The sequence below is a fragment of the Microtus pennsylvanicus genome, chromosome 17, assembly GCF_037038515.1.
Source record: "Microtus pennsylvanicus isolate mMicPen1 chromosome 17, mMicPen1.hap1, whole genome shotgun sequence".
Classification (NCBI taxonomy): domain Eukaryota; kingdom Metazoa; phylum Chordata; class Mammalia; order Rodentia; family Cricetidae; genus Microtus; species Microtus pennsylvanicus.
Window position 1 is genome coordinate 10902318 of NC_134595.1, and position 27911 is coordinate 10930228.

The 27911-nt window shown below is 36.2% G+C and overlaps 1 protein-coding gene across 1 annotated transcript in view; it reads left to right on the plus strand.

Moving 5' to 3' along the window:
- The window catches only part of Spag16 (sperm associated antigen 16), an 864135-nt gene that overhangs the window by 434500 nt on the left and 401724 nt on the right, over nucleotides 1-27911 (plus strand). Inside the window, exon 12 of the mRNA XM_075951817.1 lies at nucleotides 7924-8109. Within this exon, the coding sequence (XP_075807932.1) occupies nucleotides 7924-8109 (186 nt within the window). The remainder of the gene's footprint in view (nucleotides 1-7923; nucleotides 8110-27911) is intronic.

A 27911-nucleotide genomic window follows, 5' to 3' on the forward strand; every position in this document is an offset into this window, starting at 1 on the left:
CCTCTCCCCCACCCCTATATTCCCAATTTTGCCAGGTGATATTGTCTATTTTGACTTTCTAGGTGAACCTATATGTTTTTCTTAGGGTTCACCTTGTTACTTAACTTCTCTAAGATCATGAACTATAGGCTTAATATCCTTTGTCTATGACTGTATCCACTCATGAGTGAGTACATACCATGTTTATCTTTTGGGGTCTCGGATACCTCACTCAAGATGGTGCTTTCTAGTTCTATCCATTTGCAGGCAAAATTCAAGACATCATTGTTTTTCACTGCTGAGTAGTACTCTAATATGTAAAATGCCACATTTTCTTTATCCATTCTTCAGTTGAGGAGTATCTAGTTTTTTTCAGGGTCTGACTATAAGAAATAATGCTTCTATGAATATAGTTGAACACATGTCTTTGTAGTATGATTGTGCATCTTTCAGGTAGATGCCCAAGTGTGCTTTTGCTGAGTCCTGAGGTATGTTGATTCCCAATTTTCTGAGAAACCTCCATACTGATTTCCAAAGTGGTTGAACAAGTTTACATTCCCACCAGCAATAGATGAGTGTTCCCCTTACTCCACATGCTCTCAAGCATAGGCTATCATTGGTGCTTTTGACCTTGGCCATTCTGACAGGTATAAGATCATATCTCAGAGTTGTTTTAGTTTGCATTTCCTTGGTGGCTAAGGATGTTGAACATTTTCCTAAGTGTCTTTTGGCCATTTGAGATTCTTCTATTGAGATTCTCTATTTAGTTTTGAACCCCCCCTTTTTTATTTGGGGTATTGAAATTTTGATGTCTAAATTCTTGAGTTCTTTATACATTTTGGAGATCAGTTCATTGTCTGATGTGGTGTTGGTGAAGATCTCTTCCCATTTAGTATGCTGCCTTTTTGGTTTTTTGACTGTGTGCTTTGCTTTACAGAAGCTTTGCAGTTTGCAGTCCCATTTGTTTATTGTTGCTCTCAGTGTCTGTGTTATATTTAGGAAGTGGTCTTTTGTGCCCATGTATTGGAGACTACTTCCCACTTTCTTTTCTATTTGGTTCATTGTGTTTAGGTTTAAAAGGAGGTCTTTAAAACTTTTGGACCTGAGTTTTGTACATGGGAATAGATATGGATCTATTTTCATTCTTCTACATGTTGATATCCAGTTATAATATGCACCATTTGTTGAATTGTATAATATTTGCTTCTTTGTCAAAAATCAGATGTTCATAGACTTAATATACAAGTCTTTGATTCAAATCTGTTGGTCAACCTCTCTGTTTTTATGTCAGTATCAAGCGTTTTTCATACTGTAGTTGTATAATAGAACTTGGTGTAAGAAATGGTGATGCCTCTGGAAGTTCCTTTATTGTACAAGATTGTTTTGCTTATCCTGGGATTTTTTGATTTTACATATGAATTTGCTAATTGTTCTTCCAAGTCTGTGAAGAATTGTGTTGGTATTTTGATGTGGATTGCATTGAATTTATAGATTGTTTTGGTAAGATTTTCATTTTTACTATGTTGATCCTATCTATCCAAGATCATGGGAGATCTTCACATTTCCTGGTATCTTCTTCAATTTCTTTTTTCAAAGACTTTAAGTTCTTCTTTAATAGGTTTTCCAATTTTTTTGGTTAGTGTTACCCCATGATATTTTATGTTATTTGTGGCTATTGTGAAAGGTGAGGTTTCTCTGATTTCTTTCTCAGCCCCTATATTATTTGTATAGAGGAGCTCTACTGATTTTTTGAGTTAATCTTATATCCTTCCACATTATTGAATGTATTTATCAGCTGTAGAAGTTGAGTCTTTGGGGTTGCTTATATATACTATCATATCATCTGCTAATAACAAAAGTTTGACTTTTTCCTTTCCAACTTGAATCCCCTTGATCTCCTTTTGTTGTCTTATTTCTATAGGCAGAACTTCAAGAACTACTATATTGAAGAGATATGGAGAGATTAGACAGCCTAGTCTTGTTCCTGATTTTAGTGGCATAGCTTTGAGGTTCTCTCCATTTAATTTGATGTTGTCTGTCGGCTTGTTATATAATAATTTTATTATGTTTAGATATATCCCTTGTATCCCTGATCTCTCCAAGACTTTTATCAGTAAGTACTTTTGGATTTTATCAAATACTTTTTCAGCACCTAATGACATGATCATATGGTTTTTTTTTAGTTTATTTATGTGATAGATTACATAGATTTTTGTATGCTGAACCACACCTGCATTTCTGGGTTAAAGCCAACTTGATCATGGTGGATGATTTGAGTATTTAGCATCCATGTTTATGTTTGAGATTGGTCTGTAATGCTCCTTATTGGTTGAGTTTTTGTGTGGTTTTGGTATCAGGGTAACTGCAGCCTCATAAAAAGAGTTTGGCAATGTTCCCTTTGTTTCTATTATATGGAACATTTTGAGGAGTACAGGTATTAGCTCTTCTTGGAAGCCCTTCTAGAATTCTGATCAAAAACCATCCAGCCCTGGGATTTCTTTGGTTGGGAGGTTTTTGATGACAGCATCTATTTTTTATTGTTAAAGTTTATGGGTCTATTTAATTTGTTCACCTGGTCTTGATCTAATTTTAGTCTATGGTAGCTATCTAGAAAATATTCCATTTCTTCCATGTTTTTGAATTTTGTGGAGTACAGGTTTTTATGGTGTGAAAATTCTCTGAATTTTCTCAGTGTCTGTTGTTACGTCCCCCTTTTCATTTTTGATTTTGTTAATTTGGATTTTCTCTTTCTGCCTTTTGATTGGCTTGAAGAACGGTTTGTCTACCTTGTTGATTTTCTCAAAGAACCAGCTCTTTGTCTCATTGATTCTTTGTATTCTTTTCTTTGTTTCTATTTTGTTGATTTCAGCCTTCAATTTGATTATTTTCTCTCTTCTGCTCCCCCTGGGTACTACTGCTTCTTCTTGTCCTAGAGCTTTCAGGCATGATGTTAAGTCACTGATGTGAGCTTTCTCTACTTTCTTTATGTGGGAAGTTAATGTTATGAACTTTCCTCTTAGCATTGCTTCTATAGTGTCCCATAGGTTTGTGTACATTGTGCCTTCATTTTCTAAAAAGTCTTTAATCTCGTTCTTTATTTTTTTCTTTGACTCAGGGGGTGGTTCAATAGTTCACTGTTCAATTTCCATGAGTTTGTAGACTCTCAGGGAGTAGTGTTGTTAATTCTAACTTTAAATCGTGGTGATCTGATAAGATATAGGGGGTTACTCCATTTTTTTTATATCTGTGGAGGTTTGCTGTGTTAACTAGCATGTAGTCAGTTTTGGGGAAAGTTCTGTGAGGTGCTGAGAAGAAGGTATACCCTTTTATGTTTGGAAAGAATGTTCAATAGATGTCTGTTAAGTCCATTTGAGTCATGACATCTGTTAGTTCTCTTTTTTCTTTGTTAAGTTTCCGTCTGGTTGAGCTGTCCATTCTCAAGAGTGGAGTGTTGAAGTTTCATATTATTAGTGTGTGGGGTCTGATGTTCAATTTAAGTTTTATTAATTTCTTTTACATATGTGGGTGCTCTTGTATTAAGGGGCATAGTTGTTCAGGATTGAGACTTCATCTTGATGGACTGTTCTTGTTATGAGTATAAAGTGTCCTTCTCCATCTCTTCTGATTGACTCTAGTTTGAAATCTATTTTGATAGATATTGGGATAGTGACACCTGCTTATTTCTTAGGTCCATTTGATTGGAAAAACTTTTTCCAACCCTTTACCTTGAGGTAATGTCTGTCTCTGAAGTTGAGGTATGTTTCTTGTATAGAGCATAAGGCTGGATCCTTTTTTCATATCTATTCTTTTAGCCTGTGTCTTCTTATAGGTGAATTTGAGACCATTGATATTAAGAGGTATTAATTACTAGTGGTTGTTAATTCCTATTATTTATCAGTAGTAGTGTTTGTGTGTTTTCCTTCTTTGGGTTTTGCTGGCTTGTGGGAACTTATCCATTGCCTGTGATTTTGTGGGTGCTGCTAGCTTCCTTGGGTTGGAGTTTTCCTTCTAGTTCTTTCCTTAGGGCTGGATTTGTTAATACGTATTGTTTAAATCTGGTTTTGTCATGGAATACCTTGTTTTCTCCATTTATGATGATTTGCTGTGTATAGTACTCTGGTCTTGCATCTGTGGTCTCTTAGAGTTTACAGCATCTCTGCTCAGGATCTTCTGCTTGTCATGGTTTTCATTGATAACTCGGGTCTAATTCTGATAGGTCTATCTTTGTGTGTTACTTGACCTTTTTCTTATGCAGCTATTTATATTCTTTCTTTATTCTGTATGTTTTACATTTTGATTATTATATGGCAAGGGGACTTTTTTGATCCAGTCTATTTGGTGTTCTGTACTTATTGCACTCTCATAGGCATATCTCTCTTTAGGTTTGGAGAGTTTCATTCTATAGTTTAGTTAAATATATTTTCTGTGCCTTTGAGCTGGAGTTCTTCTCCTTCACCCCTATTACTCTTAGGTTTGGTCTTGTATGTTGTCCCAAATTCCATGGATGTTTTGTGTTAAGAATTTGTTGGATTTAATGTTTTTTTGACTAATGAATCAAATTCTTTTATAGTGTCTTCAACACCTGAGATTCTCTCTTCCATCTCTTGTATTCTGTTGGTTATGCATGCCTCTGTAGTGCCTATTTATTTACCCAGATTCATATCCAGAATTACCTTGGTTTGTGTTTTCTTTTTGCCTCTGTTTCATTTTTCTAGTCTTGAACTTTTTGCTTCACCTGTTTGTTTTTTCTTGGTATTCTTGGGTTTTTTTTTTTAGGGATTTATTAATTTCTTCCAATCTTTTCTTTGTGTTTTTCTCCATTTCTTATGAGAGCTTTTCATTTCCTCTTTAAATGTTTCCATCATGTTCATAAAGTTACATTTAAAGTTGTTTTCTTCTGCTTCTTCTGGGTTAAGATGATCAAGTCTTCTTCTTGTGTGACCACTGGGTTCTGGTGTTATGTTGCTTTTTATGTTGTTGGATGAATTCTTGCATTGGTGCCTACCCATCTCTTCCTTCAAATGAGGCTGGCAGAGTCTTTGTATCTTGGTTCAATCCTTGCAGTGGCTGTCTTTGTCTTGGAACTGTTCTTGGTCTGGTCTGTGCTGTCAATGTATATGTCTCAGGGAGCCACTGAGGTCTCTCTAACCTTGCTTTCTTGGTTTTCTCTCTTGGTTTACTCTCTTGGTGCTCTCTCTTGGTCCCCTTGGTGTTGTAGCCAGCTCTTGCCCCTCCCTCTGTAACATTGCAAGCTGTGTTTCAGAGTTCTGCTAAGGTTTCAGGAGGGTAGGAGAGTATGGAAGTAATCTGGGGCTAGTAGCTTGAGGGGTCCGGTGGGTGGGGTTTGGTATTGGGGTAGCCTACCTCCAGGAAGCTGTCCTAATGTGGGGCTAGAGAAGCCAAGGAAGTTGGGGGAAGGCCTCAGAATTTCATCCCACTATGGAAGTCTTAGAGAGTGGGGTGTCTTACCACATTGCTGTTCACTCATCTCTTGTTCCCCTCAGTATTGTAGCAAGCTGTATTTCAGAGTTCCACCTAAGTTGCAGGAGGATAGGCGAGTTTGGGGGCAGGATGAAGATAGTAGCTTGCAGGGTCTGGTGGATAGGGGTGGATATTCTATGAACTTTAATTTTAAAACTTCTGAAAAGATTGTTCATTTTTATTGTTAAATATCAGCTTGTGATACTTATAAGGAAATGGCAGTACAACATCCCAGTTGTATTTTAAATTAAAAGAGAAGTATATTAAAGTTATGTGGAGAGTTCTTCAGCCACAGGCAAAAAACTCAATAGTCATTCTCATCCTAGACCAGAGCTTTGATCCATGGTAGCCTGCTAACCCATAAAAAATGGTCAGAGAAAAGGAAGAAATTGTTTTATGTTTTGTTTAAACATTTTAGATAAATATATTTCTTATTGTTTGGTGTTCAATACCAAACTCTAAAAGTGTAAATGGCAAGCACATGAATGAGGAAACAGTCACCTCAAAGCAAAGAATATGTTTATTTTCTCTCTAGCTGTGAAATACGACTGTCATAGAGCAATTTTCAGCTATGCTAATCGAAAGGAAAGTCTTTGCTGACTTTAATGGGAATGTCTTCAGTCCATATAATCCACTGTGCCTGAAGCATTTTCTAGAGCTCCCTCTTAGTGCTGGCCACTGCCTCTGTACAAATGAAAATTTCCTATCCCACTTAAATAAAAAGAAGCTCACTATTAAAAACCAAATATGTTTATTCTTTTGACATTTCTTTTTGTAATTTGACTAAAATATAATTAAATCACTTCTCGTGTTTTTTTTCCTCTCTCCCACCTCCTGTGTGCAACACCTCCTCCCTTCCCTTCCAAACCACAGCCTCACTTCTTTAGCCATTATTGTTATGTATGCAAACAAAGGAATAAACATACACATGTCATTTGCTGTTTTTATCCAGTGTTGCTTGCATGTACATGTTTCTAGGACTGCTCCTTGGTATGGGATAGCCAATCACAAGGACTGTCCCTGGGGAAGAATTTCAGCAGTTGCTAACTGCCTATAGCTCTTCATCTAAGGGTGAGTCTGTCGAGACTTTCCCATCGACACTGGTATGTCAACTGTTATTAGAATTGTCCGTGTCTTGTTTAGACAGTCATGCTGTGGAGATTGATGGATGCCACTCCATTTTACACAAGAAGACATCCTCTAACAGCATACTTTCTGGTCCTCTGGCTCTTAGAATCTCTCTTTCCCCTCTTCCATAATGTTTCCTGAATCTTGGGTATGGACATTGTGTTGTTGATATATAAACGAAGGCTAGGCACCAACCTGTCACTTGTTCTCCACGTTTTGACTAGTTGTGGCTTTTTGTGATCATCTCCAGCAACTTTGAAATGATGTTTCCTCGATATAGGGTGAGATCTACACTTATCAGTGGGGATAAAGATTAGTATCTAGAATGCAGTTAGGATCCAAGCTGGTTTAGGAAAGTGGCGGTAGATATATTTTCCTACTCTATTCACAGCTTGACTTTATTCACTCATTCATCCAATTTTGCTTATTTACAGTGGGGTGTTTTCTGAGCACCCTAACTAACCAAGCATGATGCTAAAAGCACACAGAAAAGATGTGTCTCCATGATGAAACACAGGCTGAGGCAGAGGCCATTATGAGTCAGTGGGTGAACGCTACCAAGGGAATACAAAGAATATTCAAGGTCAACTCACATAAAGATGATGAAAGTGTAGTTTCATAGCTGATATTTCGCCCCACACCCCAGAAAAGCTAGTTGCTCCTGATCATTGGCAAGCACCGTTTCCTTAAACTGGATTTAATGTACACTTTTTGAAAGCCACAGCTTTGAAAATATTTGCTAATAACTTCAATGGAAAAATTCAAAGATTCATCGCCAATTCCTCTGTACCTTAAAAATCCCACTTTAATGATATAGCACAAAAAACCCTGCCTCATTCCTCATCTTCTTGAAGAATTTAATCAGTGTTACATGGGTCAATGACAACAGTTTTCTCCTTATTGTGTTTTTAAAAGGTCTTAACACATCTAGACAGTTTGCATTTTGAAGTCTCCCTTTTCATACAGTGTAGCATATAACCTTGAACTCAACTCAGGCTAAAAAGGAATGTGCTATTTTGGTAAATTAATCAGAAGCACTCTAGAAGATCTAATTTAAAAAGTACACATTAGCTGTTTATCTCATAGTACGAATTTCTAATCAATCAAAGTAAATAATTGAGTAGACTCAAATATTATGATGAAGCCTAGCCATTTAAGTGTATAACTAAAGCAAACAAACTTCAATTAAACACACACCTCTCATAATAAAATATATATGTACAAATATATGTATACACACACACACACACATATATATATATAAATGTACACATGGTTCAAAGAAAAACATGAATGATTTTTTTTAAACAACTTGTCTTGTTTTCTTGAAAACAGTGGCAACAAGTTGGCTACTTCAAGTGGTGATTCCACAGTTAAATTATGGGACCTTTCAAAAGGCGAATGCATGCTGACCTTCGATGGACACAACCACGCAGTATGGTCCTGCACTTGGCACTCTAGTGGTGACTTTGTGGCCTCTGCCTCACTGGATATGACGAGTAAAATCTGGGATGTCAATAGGTAAGAACTACTTTTAAATATTATTGATCTATATTGATATGCATTTGCATGAATAAAGTGTGTTGTTTTCCTCAATGCTGCCACTGGGAAAGATTACAAGAAACTGTTCATTGCTAAGATTACAGAGAATGGTATAAATAATCTTTATGAAATCCATTTCTAACTCTATTGGTCTTTGTTGATACAAAAATTCCTTTCTGAGTGTCGAGAACAAGATCAAGCCTGTGTTAAAAGATTAGGGCTGCGTCAACTGGAAGCCATTCATTAGAAGTGGATAGAAATGAATATTTATTTATTTTAAGTAGCAATTTTGCTCTGCTTAGCACAGGGTTGCTGTATCTCTGCACGGTGGAAGTTTTTTGGCACTCATGAATATTATGGAATTGGCTTATGCTCAATTTTTATTGATACTTTGGTATGTTTTTCCAAACAAATAACTTTTAGTAACTCAAAAAATGTAAGATATTCCAGATGTGAGAGTTTTATAATTATCTTAATTCAAAATGGATGCCCATATCATTTGCAATACCAATAACAGCATTATAATACGTTAAATAGACAAGTGAGTTGCAGAAAGAGCATATTAGGATATCATAAAATATCTTAAGTTTTTCAGCTTAGGTGTTATCTGCCAGGCTTTGAGCCTTGTTCGTTGTTGAAACTATGTCCAGGTTCCAGGTTGTGGGTGATGCCTCCTGGAATGTTAGGCACATTATTTTATTATTATATCCAATATAGCTTATTTTAGAAGAGAATTATGGAGCCACCATAAAGACTGAGACTTAGAATTAAGTCTTAGATATGCAGTTGGTCCCTTAAAAACTGCCCTCCATAGTTTTCTGAGTTATGAGTGGCATCTCGAGAACAGAGGACAATTGGGTGGCTTAAGACTGTTATCAAGATTCATGGGAAGCTTCGGTCAAAGGTTATTTTAAGTTCCACATTTAAATGATTTCCCAAGGCTGTGCTCAGATCCTTTCTCTCCATGCTGTGCTTGTTTCCTTGATGCAACCACAGTCTTTGGAAAAGTTGCTGATACCCAGCTCTACCCAGAGCCAGTGCATGCAGCAGATTGTGAGTCTTATGATGGAGAGGCCTTCCTTCTTACTATCCCTTTCACCATCACACACCTGCTGTCTTTACCGCAACAATACTGTTCTCATCACAGCAGCAGAATCCACTGACAAGTTTCTTTCTACAGAAGCAGCCTCACTGGGACACCATACAAAGAGGAAGACCTCAGCTAGCAGATATTGCTTCTCCGTGGTCTGTGTTCCCTGTCTTCTCAGAATATAACCGCTAGGCAGAGAAAGCCCATCACCAGTATAGAAATGCTATCTCCTCTGAAGAATGACTTTGGCCCCTTCAACTGTGGGAACCTACTTCTTCAATTCTTGGGTTTTGGTGAATGCTACGCAGTTCAGCATCATTTCTACCATATTTCCTTTGTCATTCTGGTGTTTAGGTTGATGAGTCTTCCGTGATGGAGTTTGTCTCTTCCTTAGCACTCTTTTCTTCTCATTAGTTAGCAAACAACTTACATAGTTTTCAGTCCTATCTGGTAATCTTTGATCATTAAGGTAATAGTAGCAGCTTCTCGCCCTTATTAGACCCTGACAGATTCAAACATAAGAAAATAAATAACATAATCCATTTGAGATTATGCCTGTCCTGTGGTAAGAAAGCATGGCTCTGAGTGATGCATTTCTACCCACTTCTTTCTAAACAGGGGCAGTTGTTTTCTTAGTGGGGCATAAATTTTGTAATAATCAACTTGATGCAAAATTCCAATTATTTTATGTTTCTATATAATATGATCAGGTATCGTTAATATTTACAATACTGAGTCATTGGAATTTCAGTACAATTATCTAATTTTAATTTTTTATCAAGTTTGACTTAAAGACTGTAGTGAATTCAAAATATATCTTCAAATCTATTAACCATTCAGAATGTGCAAACCCAGCTATGATTAGAAACTGATTCCCAATGAACCCCACTCCTCTTAGAACAATTTCAAACACTGTGATTTGACAACCTTCCCTTTGACTCTGACATAAACACTGTCATCTCATTGACGTCCAGTAGATATTGACATAGAAGATCAAAACTACTCTCGATTAATGTCAAAATCCTCTAATTTAAATTGTCTATCAATACCAGGATCTCAATCAAATTCATCACCAATGGCAAAAACTGATACTGACTTTGAAGATGAAATATTGCCCACAGGGACAAGTGAAGGGAGACACTGATTACCTCTGAGAGGCTGTTGATAGGTCTTTCAGAGATATAATCAAAACATCAGGTTCGACTTTGTAATTACCCAGGGATCAGAGTAATATAGATCATGTCTAAACTATGAGAGTCTTACTTTGAAGTCCCACAGGTTGCTTGAAATGGCTTAGTGACTTCAGGGGAGAGGTTACTTTTCTTGGTAATTTGGATGTTGACAGAAGCTGTGTCTTGTTGTGTTTCTTAGTCTTCTATGGATGTCGTGTGGTTCTTAAGGACAGAATATTTTGAACAGATATATGTCGTTGTCATTTACTTTTCTGTTTGGGAAGAATAACCAATGTAAATTTCCAAATAAAACTTAATACGTGGTAAACAACATTAAGATTTTCCAATCACTATCTATGGTACTGAGTATTGTTAAAGCATCACTCTATAGAAGTTCATTATCACATTTTGGTGATCTTCTCAAGGATCACACATATGAATGGATAGACATATGTGTTTCAGTTAGAAATCATTATTTCCTACTTCAATTTTAAAGTATGTCCTTTATTATCAAACACTAAGCACTCATGCACACTTGAAACACACATACACACATGCACACATGTGCACAAGTACATATATATTCACACATAATACATGCATACATGATGCACACATGTGTACACACACAAACACACATGAACAGACATACACATTACAGACTCACATGCACAATTTATCCTGAACACAGAGTGTTTTGCATGTGACTAATTATTTACACCAATGAATAAAGGTTGAATTCCCATGAAGTGTGTACAGCAGAGTTTTCATCTTCCATATCCATACTCAAGTTGTGTTACAATTTGCTATTTTATCCTACACAAATCTATGAAGTGATTAAAATTGGGTAGGAGTATTAAAAATGATCTCAGTCACCTCTACAAATAATTTATGTTTTTTTTCCGAGGAATTTACACAAAGCACTAATGAATAAGTGTTCAGGAGATTACTTAACAGTATTGGGCTGTTGTGACATAAGGAGTCTTTCAGGCTCAATCACTGTCCTCCACAAGATTATAAAGCATTTCAAGTTGTAGGGATTTGGAAGCAATCATAGAATTTGCAATGCATCTTTTCTCCTTGTTACTGCATCAGGTATTCTGGGAGAGTCCTGGCTATTTTGTTCCAAGGTAACTGTATTTGGCTAAGTAACCTCATCACATTTTCACCTCGGTGTTTGGAAGGCAGACCGTGCGCCTGTTCCACTTGTAGCTGGAAGGAAAGGGGTTGGAAACAGCCAAAATGTTGCTGAGTGTAGCTGCTTCAGTTCCTTCAGCAAGACAGCACAAGGGCAGGAATTCAGCAGTTCATATAAAGAATAGAAAGGGACAGAGGGACTTGTAAAATTCAACAGCTTCTCCCTCCCAAATGATGGGAAATAAATGTAATGGCCTTAATTCTCTGCGTATTGTTTCAGATGTCCTTGAAATTCTGTGGAGAAGGAAAACAAAGCAAGGTTAGGAATCACATTCACGTTGTGGTTTTCACTGTATTTTATTACTAGGAAGCAAATTTACCAGAAACCTGGGTTCATGAGAAAATCATGTTGACAAAGAAACCATGAGCCTACAGTTAGTAACTCACTCATTCTGAAATAGTCCATGAGGCCCTAAATGTGTCTTTTAGTCACAAGGAGAAGGTAGAGCACAGCTCCTACTGCAGATTCAACCACAGGGAAGCCTGGACAAGGAAAACCTGCTGTGAAACAAAGTCAGAACACATGAAAGTACGCGATCAAAACCAAAGCAAACCCGAAAACCGCAAACCAAGCAATCAAACTGAAGTGGGAAAAGCATTCGTCTTGTGAGCATGCCATGGCTCATGTAGGGTGAGCATGCCATGGCTCATGTAGGGAACTTTCCTCAGTGCCTTGGAGAAGTTCCTTGGTTTGATTTGTAGAACTTTAATACAATCCAAAACACAGAAGGTTTGTGTTTCCCACTCTGTTTCTCTGTGTTGCCATTTGTACAGCTGCTAGCCCTTCCTTGCCCCATCATAGTGCATTCAGTCTGTGGTAGAAGCAGACAGCAGAAAATGTTTTCCCTAGTTGACCAGCCTAAGTAACCACTCTGACCTCATTGGACAGCTTTAGTACCATCCACAGACCATGGATTATAGATCACAGTGGCTGATTGTGATTTGAGGTTGTCTCCACTTCCAGGCTGGGAAAACATCAGCAAACACTTTTTATGTGGAGAAAAATGTGGCATCCTGTTTTGGTAGGCAGAAAGGTAGTGGAGATGTTACATTTGTTTCACATTCATTAGAAACTTAACCATCTGAGTGTTGTCTCGCAGCTTTGCTATTTTGCAAGCGTGGCTGCACCAGTAACTTCTATATAGCACAACAATAGGTAAACTGGTAGGCACCCTTTTTCTTTCTAGATCTGTAGGGTATCCAATGGCTACACTAGCCAGCTGTTTTCCTTTTTAAAAAGGAGAGTGACACTTTCTACCTTCTTGGATTGCAAACCCAGGAAGAGGGGAGATGCTAAGTTATTACTGTCGTTTTATCCCAGCCTCTTTGCTGGGGTACTTGCTCTCACTGGTCCAATACAGGCCTCCTTTGAATATTTTCTAGGTGATGTATTCTCCCTCATGACTTACTTCTAAGGCAGCAGGGACAAATCTTGCAGTATTTGCCATCGTTTAGATGGGGTTGCTTTGTGAAAGTTCTGTGCTGGCAGTCAAACCCTCTTTCCTCATGTTATGTCCATATATGTTTCAATACATATATGCCGGAGCCTATGAAATAGTAATTATCAGCAGATATACCTATAAGTATATTAATTGGTTTGCATAGGTTATAATGCTGTAAGAGTGGTTGTAAATTGTTTAAAATGTATAGTTATTATTCATTTAGCTCTATTAGTAGAACTATGATTTAATAATGAGGAATTAAAAAAACACTGAGATTTAAAGTTTGTGTAGCCATAACTTTATTCATGGGAGGATTTAAAGAGTCAGTTTTAATGAATTTAGTTAGATATTAAAATATAAATAGCATCTTCTATATGGATAGTGCTCTAGTTTCCTTCCTTGCTTTCTTCCTTTCTATATTAAATATGTGTTTTCCTTATTTAAATATGTTTTTGTGCGTGTGTATATGCACAGACACAATTACCTACATGTGCAGCATGTGCAAACATGCCCCTGTGGATGAAGTCGGGCTGTTGGAGCTGGGGCCACTGGCAATTATGAGCCGTCTAATAGAGGCAAAGAGCAGTGAGCACACTTAGGTGCTGAGCTATCTCTCCAACTTCGCAGGGTTATTATTTGCTTATAGATCCAACAAACAGGCAGTTATGCCCTTATCTAATGTAGTATTCTAATCACTACAGCAGTGTAGTGGTTTGAATGCGACTGTCCCCATGAATGCATAGTCACCAGGAAGTGAACTTGTTGAGAAGTTTAGAAGTGTGGCCGTGTTGCAGTAAGTCTGGCCTTGGAGGAAGGGTACAACTGCAGTTGAACGTTGAGGTATCAAACACCAGTGTGAAAACCTGTCTCTCTCTTTCTGTCTCTTGCTTGTGGTTCAGAGCTCTTAACTACTTCTCCAGTGCTATGTCTGCCTGCTGTCATGCTCCCCATCATGATGATCATGGGCTAACCCCTGAAACCCCTGAAGCAAGGCCCCAATTAAATGTTTCTCCTCTAAGTTGCCTTGATCAATGTGTGTCTTCACACAAATAGAGCAGAGAATAAGAGAAGTAGTAAAAAAGTAGATGATATTGTATTGGAAAGAAGAAAATATACCAAATGTTAGAGATGAAGGAAAGCATGGGAGATGATCAGACATTTTGGTCATGGGAAATGATTGTATTTTCAAGCGGTAATCCTTACTGTAAAGCTGACTGATATTTGGAAAGACTCGATAAACTGAGACTAGTCAAGCTCTTCTGATTTTTTTCTATGGTGATGTCAAAAATTCACGTGACTATTGAAAGGCGACTGTGACAGCAGTAAGTTAACAGACAGTCAAGACCCTTGTGTGTATGCATATTGCAAAAGGCCTCACAACCCATCTAATGTTGTTTAGTTAAGACTCTTGTGTGTATGTGCATATTGCAAAAGGCCTCACAACCCATCTAATATTGTTTAGCATTATTTTCAATAAAATGGAAGGCACCTGGTGGTTTTAAGCACCAGGTTTGATCTGTTTTATATATTAATAGACGGCTATGGCGACTTGTGAAATTAGAGTCTGGAGAGGAAGAGTAAAAACACAGAAGTGGAAACGCCTGTTTAAAATGCACTGCCAAATCCAGGCAAAAGATGGAAAAGGCTTAATCCAAGCTGGGGTCAGTGACAGTAGGAAGAACTCCTTGTATCCTGGGTAAATACGAAGAGAAAGCCAACAGGAGTCTTTCAACTATTATTATTGTGAGAGACAGAAAACAAATGACCTGTTACACATTTTGATGACTAAGAAGCAGAAGGTTCATTCTCTTTATTCTGGCACAATTTGAAACTAAGTATAAGGGGGAATGCCCTCTGATTTGTTTCTCTAACATCTGGGGAAGAGAGTTGAATGTTCCTTCTGTCCACTGGCATCGCTTCCTCCTGAATTTAATAATTCATCAGTCAAACAAAACCTTGGGCTGGATGAGAGGAGAGAAACAGAAGGAATTAGTTAAAAGTAGGAAAAAGAAATGTGAACCATTAAGAATGTGGTCCAGTGAGTTATTTCTTGTTAGTGAAATGTAGTATTCATTTCTTCTAGACAAATAATGTACTAAATGAACTTCAAAATGAGAGAAAATTCTTAATTTCAGAACAATATTTCTTTATTAAAAAGTAATAAAACTTGGGCTTGATATTTATAATATAAAATATTCCATTAGTATACTTCATGTTCATTGTGACTCACTCACAATGTTGCCTGTGCTGGTAAAAAAGGACATATTGTACAATATTAGTGATTTCAAGACATAATAATGTAGGAAGAAGTATTAAGACTCAAGGGCACAGATTATTTTATGCATTAATACTTTTGTTGTGAGGGTCTCCAATCTGCCTTGTTATACTTGAAAAAGCACCCAGGGCATATATTAACTGATTGCTAAAGTAATACTTAAAGCATTATTATGCTATATTAAAAGAAATGGTTAGGTACCTCTTGTGATTAATAATACGTCCTGTTCTACCCAATATGATTTGGCTTTTCTGTTTGCAAATGAATAGTGTCTTCTCGGAATATGGGTCTGAAGAGTTATCTAAATGTGGAGCATAAACAGAACATGAAAATATTTTGACTTTAATTTCTTTCTCCAAAAGAGAACACATTGCATGATTGAAGAAATATCTTTTTTATAAGGAAAAATATTAAAGCCAAAGTTCATACTTTATTTAGAAAGTTTTAGTATTATTTAAAAATTTAGAAGTTCTTTCATAACTAATATGGCTTTGTCTGGATTTGTGAAGAACGCCTACAGCAAATGCCCATTGCAATAAACTTGATGCAAAAGTTCTTTTATATCAGTATGAATGAATCAATAAGAGGATATATTTCATGAGTTCTTTGAAATTTAATCCTTTACAGAATATTTCATACAGATGAGCTGTATATTTCCAATGTAACTTCTATTAAATGAGATATACTTTCTCCTTGTTATTCTATATACCAAATAAACTAGATATTAAAAAAATTGTGTGAATAAATGAGATTAAAGTTTTCCTAAGTTAGTAAAATATTTCATATTATATTTTTACTTTATTACTACCAATCAAAACAAATAATATTTTAAATCAAATATACCATTCTTATTAAAAGTTGACTTAATAGAAGAAATTTTATTTTCCTCATTGCTAATGAATAAAAATATTTAATATATTTCTTCACTAGTATCTTCCGATGTGAAGTTATAGTAGTCACAGATAACATAATATAAAAGATAAGAATCACATTTTTAATGGCTTAAGTTTACATATGCATATGAAAATTTGAGTTGCAGAATTTTATCTTCTTATTACTTTAAATGAAGTAATATTAAACACTCAACTTAATCTTAAAATGATCCATAAATATTTTTCTATTTTAAATTGATAATAAAAAATAATTTTTACTTCTTTATAATTTGTCTGAGCTTCAAAACACAAAAAGTTTAAAACCATTCACCCAAGTAAACAAGCACTAAGTGTTACAATATCTCACAAATGCTGCTTAAGGATTTTTAAAGCAATTCTCATCAAAAAGAAGTGCTAATATTCAATTCAATTGTTGATGCATTGACTTTGATGTCCATATCCATCAAATCAAAATGTAAGAAACAAATTGTTGTACAAATAGCAAGAATTAATCTTTTGGAAAGAATGGATCATGGATGTCTTCATTGTTTGTTATGGAAGTTCTCTTTGTGTCCCAGTGAATGTAAATACATAGAGCACTAGAAAACATGTAACAACTGTTTAAATTATGTTTCTTTCACATTGCCTGACATGGGTTGTGAAAATCTCAATTTCTACAAAAATGCAGAGCTTAGTAACTTTTCCGTGGTGAAAAGGAGAATTCAAGAAAGTGGAAGGAAAATCCTTTGTCTGAGCTTGGTCATCCACCCACCAAGAAAACAATGCCCTGTGGAAACAATACATCTAGCAGAATTTTCCCTTTGAGAAAAGTCATCTATGCAGATTTCCCCTATATTTTCTTGTGTTGTTTACCAGACCACATTATATAAGTACTAAAACCTTCTTTCTTCGATATTTATTCTTCATTAAATAATTTAACATGTGTCCCCTGTGTTTCTATTTCTGGACACTCTATGTCCATACCCCTGGAGCTGAGATTACATTCAGAACATAATGTCAAGTATCTTACATGACTCTAATATTACACAGCTCAACACAGTAGCTGGTATCCACGCTATACACACTATTAGACAAACTCCAACTCTGTCACTGATCTGAAGCTCAATTTCTTGTCTCTATCAGAAAGGAAGACCAATCAGAGTAAGGTTTCCTGCATTGGTAGTGAGCCTGCTTCCCTAGCTCCTGGAAAAACCATGCAAGCTCAGGAGCACACACCAGTGAGGTGGACAATTAAAATGCCAGACTTTTCTGTCTTTCTGTACATTGCTTTTTTCATTGGAGATTCACTTTCTCCAGCTACTGGACACTTATCACATAAACATCCAACTAAATGTCTTCATATAAGGGTGTGTTTTTCTATGATCTCACTATGTTTTGGGATAATTATATGAGTTGGTGATTGAGAAAGAAATTGTTGAACGTTATAATATCATGTTACGAAAAATCAATCTAAAACACACCAGAAATACCGGTTAGACATAACTATGCCACATGAGCTGTGGCCTAGTCACTTACGATTAAAGTATTTTCCCTGTGTAAAACAAAGAGAATATCTAAATTATGTCATTTCTTACATATGCAGGTGAGCTCAGAGATCTTAAGATTCATATTTTTTATTTATTAAAAATAATACTGTTAATGTTGAAGATGCAGGATGAATTAAGCGTGGATGCTTGTATGTTATTATCTTAGCATATGTCTAAGTGGCACTTCTAACCCATAAATTCAAAACTTACTGTAAGCAATTAATGGGGATCTATTTGCAATTGATGGAGATCTATTTGTCTATCTGTCTGCCTGCCTGTCTGTCTGTCTGTCTGTCTATGAGGCCATAACTATTCAAACAACCACAGTATCTAAATATGCATTTATTTGCATAAGTGCTTCAGTGTGTATACTTGTGTTTGCACATGTGTGGAGGACAGAAGTCAGTGCCAGGAGTCAGCCTCACTTATTCTACACTCTGGTTTTTTTTTTAGAGGAAGTCTCTCCCTGAACCTCCAGATCACTGTGTCAGCTGAGCAGGTAGCCCTGTCTCCTCCCATCTCTCCATCCCCAGTGCTGGGATTATAGGTGTGTACATTCACAGCACTTCTGTGTGGGTGCTAGGAATCAGGACTTAGACTTTAAGCTTGCACAACAAGCGCTTGCCAATGGAACCATCTTGAAGCACTTAAATATATATTTTAATATAGAAACCTTATATAAAAGTCATTAATACGATGAAAAAGTAGACATTTAAAATTATTTTTCTGATTTACTTCTCCCAGATAGCTGACAAGTTTATAATAACATCTAATGAGTTTTGTCTCAGAGGTGACCTATAATTTATTTCATTGCCTACTTTCTAGTTACGTGACAAATTAAATATACTTTTTAGAAAACTGTTATTACATATATTTTCAAAATAAATGGAAGTTTACTATTTTACATATATGAATTAATGTATCAAAGGCATATGAAAACAGTAATAATAAATTATGTCTGTAGTCCCAAAATGCTATGTGCTTAATACAACTCATATAAATATGCTTTTATTTAACAAATTTGTACTGTTTATATGTGCAATCACACTTTGTTCTTGCTTTAATTTTCTATTAAGTCACTTCTAGACTCACCTTAGAATATAGGGTATAGTAACATTTCTTAACAGTAATTGTTTCTTCATTATCTTTTTTATCGTGGTTTTCATTATCTCCATTCACGTATCTTCCCCCACAAACTAAACTCCTAGCTCCCAAACAGAAGCAGACTTTCTTCCTCCTTCTAAAATAACATGAGGATTAATCCCATTAAGCTAATAGCCCTGTTTACCTGGGTCACCACAAACATGCCAGCCATTGTATTCTAGAAATTGTCCATATATTCACCAGTCAAACTTCACCTCTCATTCACCGCTGATTGTCTTTACACTGCAGCCTTTGGAAAACAATGCCTCTCATCAGCAAAATGTTCTCTATCCCCAACCTCTTCAATGAACTATTTATCTTCTTGTTTAAGCTGGTTCTCCCTGGAGGATATTGATTCCCTTTTCTAATGGAGCCTGTAACTCCCTCCCTTTAATCTTACTCAAGAGACTTATAGTTTATAATGAATAATAAGCATGTTAACTGAGATACATATCATTTATTTTGGAAGTTTTATAGATCTATTATAAAATGTGGTGTGTGTATGTGTCCATTAAATTTGTTCTGGAATACTAACACAGACGTCATGCTTCTGATCCTGGAGGGTTTCTGACATGTATGCTGCCCCTAGCCTGAGCAGGACCTCAACTATAACTGGAAAACCAATAAGTGTTTATTGGAATAATATGTAGACTGACGATTTATTTTCCCACTTGGATCTTTGGTGTTGCTTATATACCACATTTCCTTCTCCATTGTTTCTCTAAAGCACACTTTATTGCAAGTACATTCTTCAATATGGCACTGTGAGCCACTTTTTAATTTTATCATAGATACTTATATCCTACTCACTCCATCACATTTTGAATATATTGGTGCTTGATTTACTGTCTTTATTAGTTTCAACATTAGTTTCTCAAAACAATCTAGATTCCTAACACATACACTGCCTAACTATCACCACCACTTGCCCTTTTAGTTTCCCCCCTCCAACTCATGGACTTTAGTAGTACTTAACTGTGGGACAATGGTCTTGTACCCTCGAAAGATTTGTCCCTTGTGTTGGTTTAATAAAACTCTGATTGACTAGTAACTAGGCAGGAAGTATAGGCAGAAAGTGCCAATGTGGACAACTGCATCCACATAAAACTTGAAAGAGCTTGGAAAGTAATTCCAGACAGGAAAGACCAGAGTTAAGCATGACTTAATAGCAGCGTTTTCTTTCATTTTTTTGCTAGAGGCAAGGACATCTCATTTAAGAGAGGCTTCCTGACTCAGCTTGCTGTAAAAACCTTAAAGCTCTTTTAAGAGGCCTCACCACCAAACACTTAAATGGTGTTTATGAATAGCCAACAGCATGCTTCTTGTTGGTGGCAGGAACCTTGAAAATCCATAGAGTTATGGCGATAAACATGGCTCCTGCCAGTACCACACCATGAAGCTAGAATCTCGGAAAGCTAAGGAATGGGATTGATCTATCTGTCAAAGTCACAGCTTTAATCCTAGCCATATTGCTTAGCAAACTAAAGACTCATGTGGTCAGAAAAAGAGAGATATTTTTTAAAAAAATAAAAACCTCTAAACAGTTTACAGTGTATTTAAAAATATATGTAGGCTTGGGAACAAAAACAAAAGGGATGAAGTCCTTTAAAAAGAGAGAGGGAGAGAGAGAGAAAGAGAGAGAGATCTCAGTGGTGGTGGCGCACACCTTTAATCCCAGCACTTGGGAGGCAGAGACAGGTAGATCTCTGTGAGTGCAAGGACAGACTGGTCTACAGAGTGAATTCCAGTACAACCAAAGATAAACAGAGAAACCATGCCTCAAAAAAACAAACAAACAAACAAAAGTTAAAAATAAAAATAAAAGAAACAGTTTAAAATAAAGCCATATAAAGATAGAAAATTGATGGAGGAAGGTCATTGGCTAATAAAGGAACTGCTTTGGCCCATTTCTACCTAGCCTCTTCTAGGCTAATTCTCACATATTAATTTAGCCCATTTCTAATCATCTGTGTAGCACCCCTAGGTGCGCTTACCGGGAAGATTCTAGCCTATGTCCATCCTGGGTCGGAGCTTCATTGCTTGCGTCTTCCTGGGAGCTGGGAGCATGGTTTCTCTCTGAAGGCATCTGCTCCCGAGAGGAGAGCTGTTGAGTCTGACCTCACTTCCTCTTCCTCCCAGTGTTTTGTTCTGTTTACTCCTCCCACCTATCTTCTAACCAATGAAATGGGCCAAGGCAGTTCCTTTATTAGCCAACGACCTTCCTCCATCAGAAAATACAAAGAGATTCTTGATACTCTATGCTATTGTGTTGTCTTTGAATTGTTTGATGACTGAGGAAGGAGCAGCAACAGCTGAAAGATATTTAATTATAAATGCTTCAGGATTAATCCAACCAATTATTTGAAAATGCTTTGACTTCAAAATTTAAGTCAAAAAATATGTTACTTTGGAGAAGAGGTTTTGCTTTTGCTTCTACAGGAAATGGGAGGCTGTGGATTCATTCTGGCTTAAGAAAAATTAGGTTTCATCAAGGAAGATTCCCCAGAAAAATCTCCAGTAGGAGTGGATAGCCCAGTTAATTCAACATTTCAAAGGGCCTGTGTTGGAGTTTTCTCTGAGTTCTATATCCAAAACAGCCTCAAGATTGCTGGCTAAGATGATCAAGCCTCATAGACTATTCCAGTCAGGACTTGACCATAATCCTAAATTTTCTTTGGTCCCTGTAAGATTATCAGTGCCCCTAATCAGCAGGAAGTAGCCTAGAAAACTATGCCTACATTCCCAAAAAAATGGATTATGGATGGTCTTTGTTTAGAGTGTTGGTTACTAGTTGTTATGGATAGTGGTAAGGAAAAAAGTTAAATAAAGGAGACTTGATTCAGAGTTCATGTTTTGAAAAGAAAAAAGGGAAGTACTATGGGACAATGCTCTTGTACCCTGTAAAGATTTGTTGCTTGTATTGGTTTAATAAAACGCATTGCTGGAGAAACCTTAGGCTGTGTGTACAGACCTCCTCTGCAAATTTTAGATATCTTTATTAATTTTTACTGCTTTTTATTTTTAACTTATTTAGTATATTAAGTTGAAATGGACCCATTTTCTCAATGGTAATTACATAATTTTGCATTTCATCAAATCTAGGAAATGAACATTAGTAGAATATTATTAAGTAAAGCAGATATGAGATATGTTAATTGAATTTCACCAGATGCTTTTTGTTTCTCTCTCTCTCTCTCTCTCTCTCTCTCTCTCTCTCTCTCTCTCTCTCTCTCTCTCTCTGTGTGTGTGTGTGTGTGTGTATGTGTCTGTCTGTCTGTCTGCCTATGCATGTGTAGTTCAAAACTCTATGAACTGTGTAGGTAATTTTAATAGTCAGATTATACAGGTGCACCACCATTAAATTCTGCATGTTTTCTTCAAGCCATGCTCTTTCCCCTGCCTTGCCCTTGTGAACCACTGAAATGCTGGCCTTCTCTATAATAGCCAATCCAATATCATATAGCTAGAATCAAACATGTTGTCATCAATAAGGAACAGCTTTTCATTTTTCAAAAATTTGGCACTATCACCCAGAAATTCATTCAACTGTTAACTCATAGTTATGGTGAATAGTTCATTCTTATTTCTTGCTGAATAAGAATTATTGTATGCACAGTCCACATTTGTTTTGTTCATTCAACTCTTGAAGGACATCTGGTTAGATTCTGGTTTGGGGATTTTATAAATAAAGCTTCAGTGAACATTTATGGGCAGGTTTTTGTGCAAATCTATGCCATCATTTTTCTGTACTATGGTAAATGTATATTTAATGTTACAAAAATGTTTCATATTTTTTCCCACTGTAACTATTTGTGTTCTCATGGTCAATACCAGAGAGGTAGGGACTCAGCATCCTTGCCATCTTTCATTACTATCAATGAGTGTTTACTGCAATTGTTTTTATAGAAATATAGTGGTATCTTGTCATGATATTAATTAGAATTTTTCTGGTGGCTGATGATATTAGATATACTTTTGCATATTTACTTTGTTTGGTATATCTTCCTTATGAAATATTCACACAAATTTTGGTGCTTTTTCTGACTGAATTCTCTTTTTCCTAATATCAAATATGTTTTAAAATCATATCATATGATCCCAACTTTCACATTTTTCCTTATTTATTTATGTTTTCTAATTATGTTGAGTGCTTTAGTTTCATTATTGTGAAAGCCCTACTTTTTCCTTCGCCAGACAATCATTTAGTTTATTTTACTTGTAATCAGCAAACGTCATGTTCCTACCTTATTTACTTCTACATATTAGCATCCTGCTCATTGTTAGTGGTCATTCATGATGTCCTCTATTCATTCATGATGACCCTAGATTCTTTTCCAGGGATTTACCTATATTCTCTCCCAAAACAGTGTGTTGAAGACTCAACTATCCTGACTACTCTTAATTTCTGACGGCCACACTTTTCTTTCCTGTTAAATACTCGTACTGGAGGGAAATTGTGAGTTTGAGTGTTTAAGACTTAACCACACACAAAAATGCCCTCTTCCCACATTGTCATCAAAACCTTTCAAATAAAAACAAACAAAAAAGGTAGTAAGAAAGCAAATAAATTTCATTTTTTTAATGAAGATCATATTAGTGTGACACTATTACATTGTGAATATTAAATTATTTTAAAAGCCCCCCTTTCTCTAATTTTTTCTCCCGTGTCTGTGTCTGTCTCTGCCCTTTTGCCCCTTTGGTAATTTGATGCAGCTGCTTCACCAGTGCCCAAGGCACACACATCTTTTTTGTTGCGCTTTTTTGAATAATTTGTTCTGTGTCATAAAGCATTCTTGTTTCTGCTCTAGTTGTTGTTCTCTTTAGTGTTTCTCTGCCACATCTTAATAACTCTATTCTCTCCCTTTAAACTAACTGGAATTCCTCATAGTTAAATATGAGTTAAATAGCTCATCCTCTGTCTCATTACTTCCCTTAGCATTTAATCTTAAATCTTTACTCTGTTTAAAATAAATAGTTATTTCAGATATCTTTTCTTGTGAATTTCTTTGCATATAGCTAAATGGCACCCCATATAGCATTATATATCTCATGGTGCCTGAACTCAAAGGAATGATTTCATACAATTCTTTTGATCCATTATCTCCTGCTATAGAGACTCTATGACTTCGTCTCCACATAGCTGTATTGAATATGAACTTAAGAAATCTGAATACTTTTGAAAAACTCTTTTTACATGATTTACTAACATAATATTTATAATATAAAGCATTGGATGAAAATAGTGTCTGCATTTGCTTATGTCTAGGGGGCAAGGGTGCCAGTCAGCCATGAGATTTCTCTCTGATGTGCAATTTCCCCTCATCCAGTGTTGCAAACCTCTAATGAATTAAAAACATCTTGTCAAAATAATCACAACTTTTCACTTTCAAACATGTATTTGTTTGAACCATGAGAACATCTTCCTTCACCTTGTTCATCAAAGCATATAAGTTGCAACAAAGAATCGAGAGATTATGCTTGCTCGCTGCAAATTTAACTCCAAATACTCCTGCCAGGCTCATGTGTGACCTGTATTTTGATTACATAATGAAGCATATGAAATCAGGTTTTAGTCTGACAAAGTTGATTCACAGAGAAACATGTTCAGAGACTCCAGTGATCCTGCAAGCAGGTGAGGTTGTGAAGCAGCAGACTCAGGGTATTTCCTAAACCAACATTAATTAAAATGACTTCTTTCTTTCCATATAGCAAATCGTTGTTGTATAAGTATGCTTAGCTGAGTACAAACATGTTTGTGCAAATGTACCTGTCATTCAGATGGCACAAAAGTATAGGCTGGCGGATGAGGAGTGTCGAGGCTTCTAACACTGCGTACATCTATACTTAGGCAACATGGACTGACACGCATTTCTTATTCATGAGTTCTGCTGCATGAGGAAGCCTTGCCTGAATCTTAAACTGTTATGGGATATGTATATGTTCTAGCTTAGAATTAGGTAAACTGATCATAGCTTATTAGAGAGAAGTGGGCAAAAGAGCCACTGCCTGCCTAGCATGCTTTTCATGTGGGCCCTGAGTCCCTTGGGGTGTTCCAATATTTATAAGTTCACCTTTATTTTCCTACACTCCTCAGAGATTTGTGGAGAAAGCATATAATTCCAAGCCTCCTCGTTCCTCTTCAGGTACTCATTGGTTTCCAGTTATTAGGTCTCTGTGTCTGGAGGGGCACACATGCCTTGGAGAATCATCGCCTCCTTGAGACTATCTTCATCTTCAGTCTGTTTTCACTATAGTGAATATACAGTCCCCAGAGCCCTTCAGCAGTGGTTTGTCCCTTAGAGGGCATCGACTGGTCATTTGGATAGTTAATGTCTGTAGCTTCCTGACCTGATGCTTGAAATAGACTATTCTGAAGGGTACTTCTTTTGTTTAAAGAATAATTGTTTATTTCACCACTGACATGATTTTCTTTAGAAAGCTTTGGAGCTGGCTCCAGGTGGTGGTGGAGCTGGATCCGGGTGGTGGTGGTGCATGCCTTTATTTCCAGTACTCAGGAAACAGAGGCAGATGGACCTCTGTGAATCTGAGGCCAGCCTGTTCTACAAGAGCAAGTTCCAGGACAGGAACCAAAGCAACAGAGAAACCCTGTCTTGAAAAGCCAAAGAAGAAAAAAGAAAGAAAGCTTTTGGAATAGGTTGGCTAATAATTTCAAAACATTTTTATTTTGACAATGAAGACTTTTTAAGTATTACTTTGATACTTAAACCCTCAAGTCAGTAGATGTCAAATTATTCAACTGAAAATTCAGGATTTTGTAATCTGAGGATAGCTTGTAGATTCTGAACAGGTAATAATATCAAGGGAAATTTTAGTGTAAAATATACCTTACTGTATTTTTAAAAACTATGATATTTAAATTTTGGCTACTGTGTTGACACAAAATAGGCATTTAATAAAAACACAAATTGTAATGAAGTGAATTTTAAGTTATTTTAAATGTAGCAGAAATAAGACAGGGTAGGTGAACTCAAGATCATAATCATAGCACATCTCTTTACAGTGGAGTAGCATTTATAATTACAATTGCAACAGAGAATGGGACATTATATCTCTGCTTCTTAATTTAAATTGCTATTCTAAGGGCACAGGCATGCAAACCACAGAAATTATTAATAAGAGGAAAATAGAGCCTGAATTAGGCTTTCTACTCTTAATTTGATTTATGTACGTACTCTTCTTTACCAGAAAGGAATTAAACCAGTCCATAAGGATAAATAAAATATGGCAAAATTTAAGTTAAAATTGGAGAAGAAAACAAAGGGAAAATACAGAGGAAACAAAATAGAAACCGGAATATATCAAAGTGTATGCTGAATGTGTTGCTATATAAAAATGTGTTCTGTACTAAAGCATCTTTATTGTTGATCTACACAGTGAAATTTAAGCTTTTAAGCTTTTAAATAACCAAGCAAAGGCAATTGTCTTTATTTGTTTGAAAAAGGATGTTTGCAATGTATCCAAACTAGTATGAAAAACAAATACGATAAATTAAAAGACAATTTTAAATGGAATTGATCATCAGAGAGATCAATGGTAGCCTCATAATGAACCTGGGAGGCAGAGACAGGAGAACCACTCAAAGTGGAAGTATTAAATAGTCTGCATAGAAAGTTCTGGGGGCTTCTAGACTGTGGTATTTAGACCATATCCTTACATTTTACAATGAGTATAATCAAGCTATAATTAGTCTTTGCCATGACGTTGAACACAACTGTGTGATATGTCTTGGAACTCATTCTAACCGTGTTAAACTACTCATTGGAGATGGAGTAGAGTGGACTAGCAACGACAATAGAAACAATAGCTGCTTACAGAGATAAGACTGCTTCCCCCAGTCTCTGCGCTAGTTGTGACTTTACTTCCAATTGGATAACTTAAGTAGGCTTTAAAAACCACAAGTTTCTGTCACTAGATGTCCTAAATTTCCCTTAACTCTATTGGATTAAAACAAAAATATCCTGAAGAAATAGACACCTGATTTGGAAGAGAAAATATACTGAACACTGGAAATAATAGGAAAAGCTCAGTTATTTCCTGTTAATAAAGACGTACACAGGAAAATATCACATATGTGAAAAGGGTCAGTTAGCCAAAGAAGGTGGATATAAAGAATTTTTAAAAAATTGATACTACCCCTACAAACAGTAAAGATAGATGTAATATGTTAAGTGTGGATAATTTTAAATACAAGTTACTTGCCTGCAAAAATGTTATTTCTGAATATTTAAAGTTAGAAAAGATAAGATAAAATACTGAAAACTGAAAGAAACATGAAAATCTAATAATACCAAAGATAGCTATTTTAAAATGTGGTAAGGGACATATAGACAAAGTGAAAATTCTTATGGGAGAAAAGCTGTATATACGAAATAATACGCAAAAAGGATTTCTCAGAATTATTGAAATATTTAGGGTTTTTTATGCTTTTCTTATTTTTTTATTTTTATTTTATTTTTTTAGTTGTTGAAAATAAATTTCCACCTCCTCCCCATTTCCCATTTCCCTCCCCCTCCTCCCACACATTGCCCCCTCCCCTCACTCCCCTTCCCCTCTCCCCCTTCCCCCCACTCCATTCCCCCTCCCTCTCGAGAATGAAGAGCAGTCCAGATTCCCTGCCCTGTGGGAAGTCCAAGGTCCTCCCACTTCTATCCAGGTCCAGGAGGGTGAGCATCCAAACAGGCTAGGCTCCCGCAAAGCCAGTTCATGTATTAGGATCGAAACCTAGTGCCATTGTCCTTGGCTTCTCATCAGCCTTCATTGTCCGCCATGTTCAGAAAGTTCAGTTTTTTGAATACATATCCATGCCTGAAGAATTAGCAAAGGGAAATTAAAAAATCCAATACACAGACATATATTGGCATACTCTAGTAAAATGTATAATTTAAAAAAGGAAAAATCCATGAAACTAACTTGTCTAATAAAGTGTTGTCAGAATCTATACTGTGACATATTAACAGGGAGTTAGGTTCAAGTAAAAGATTTTAGAAAAAAAATACAAAAGTTTTAGGATAATTTCAAAAAT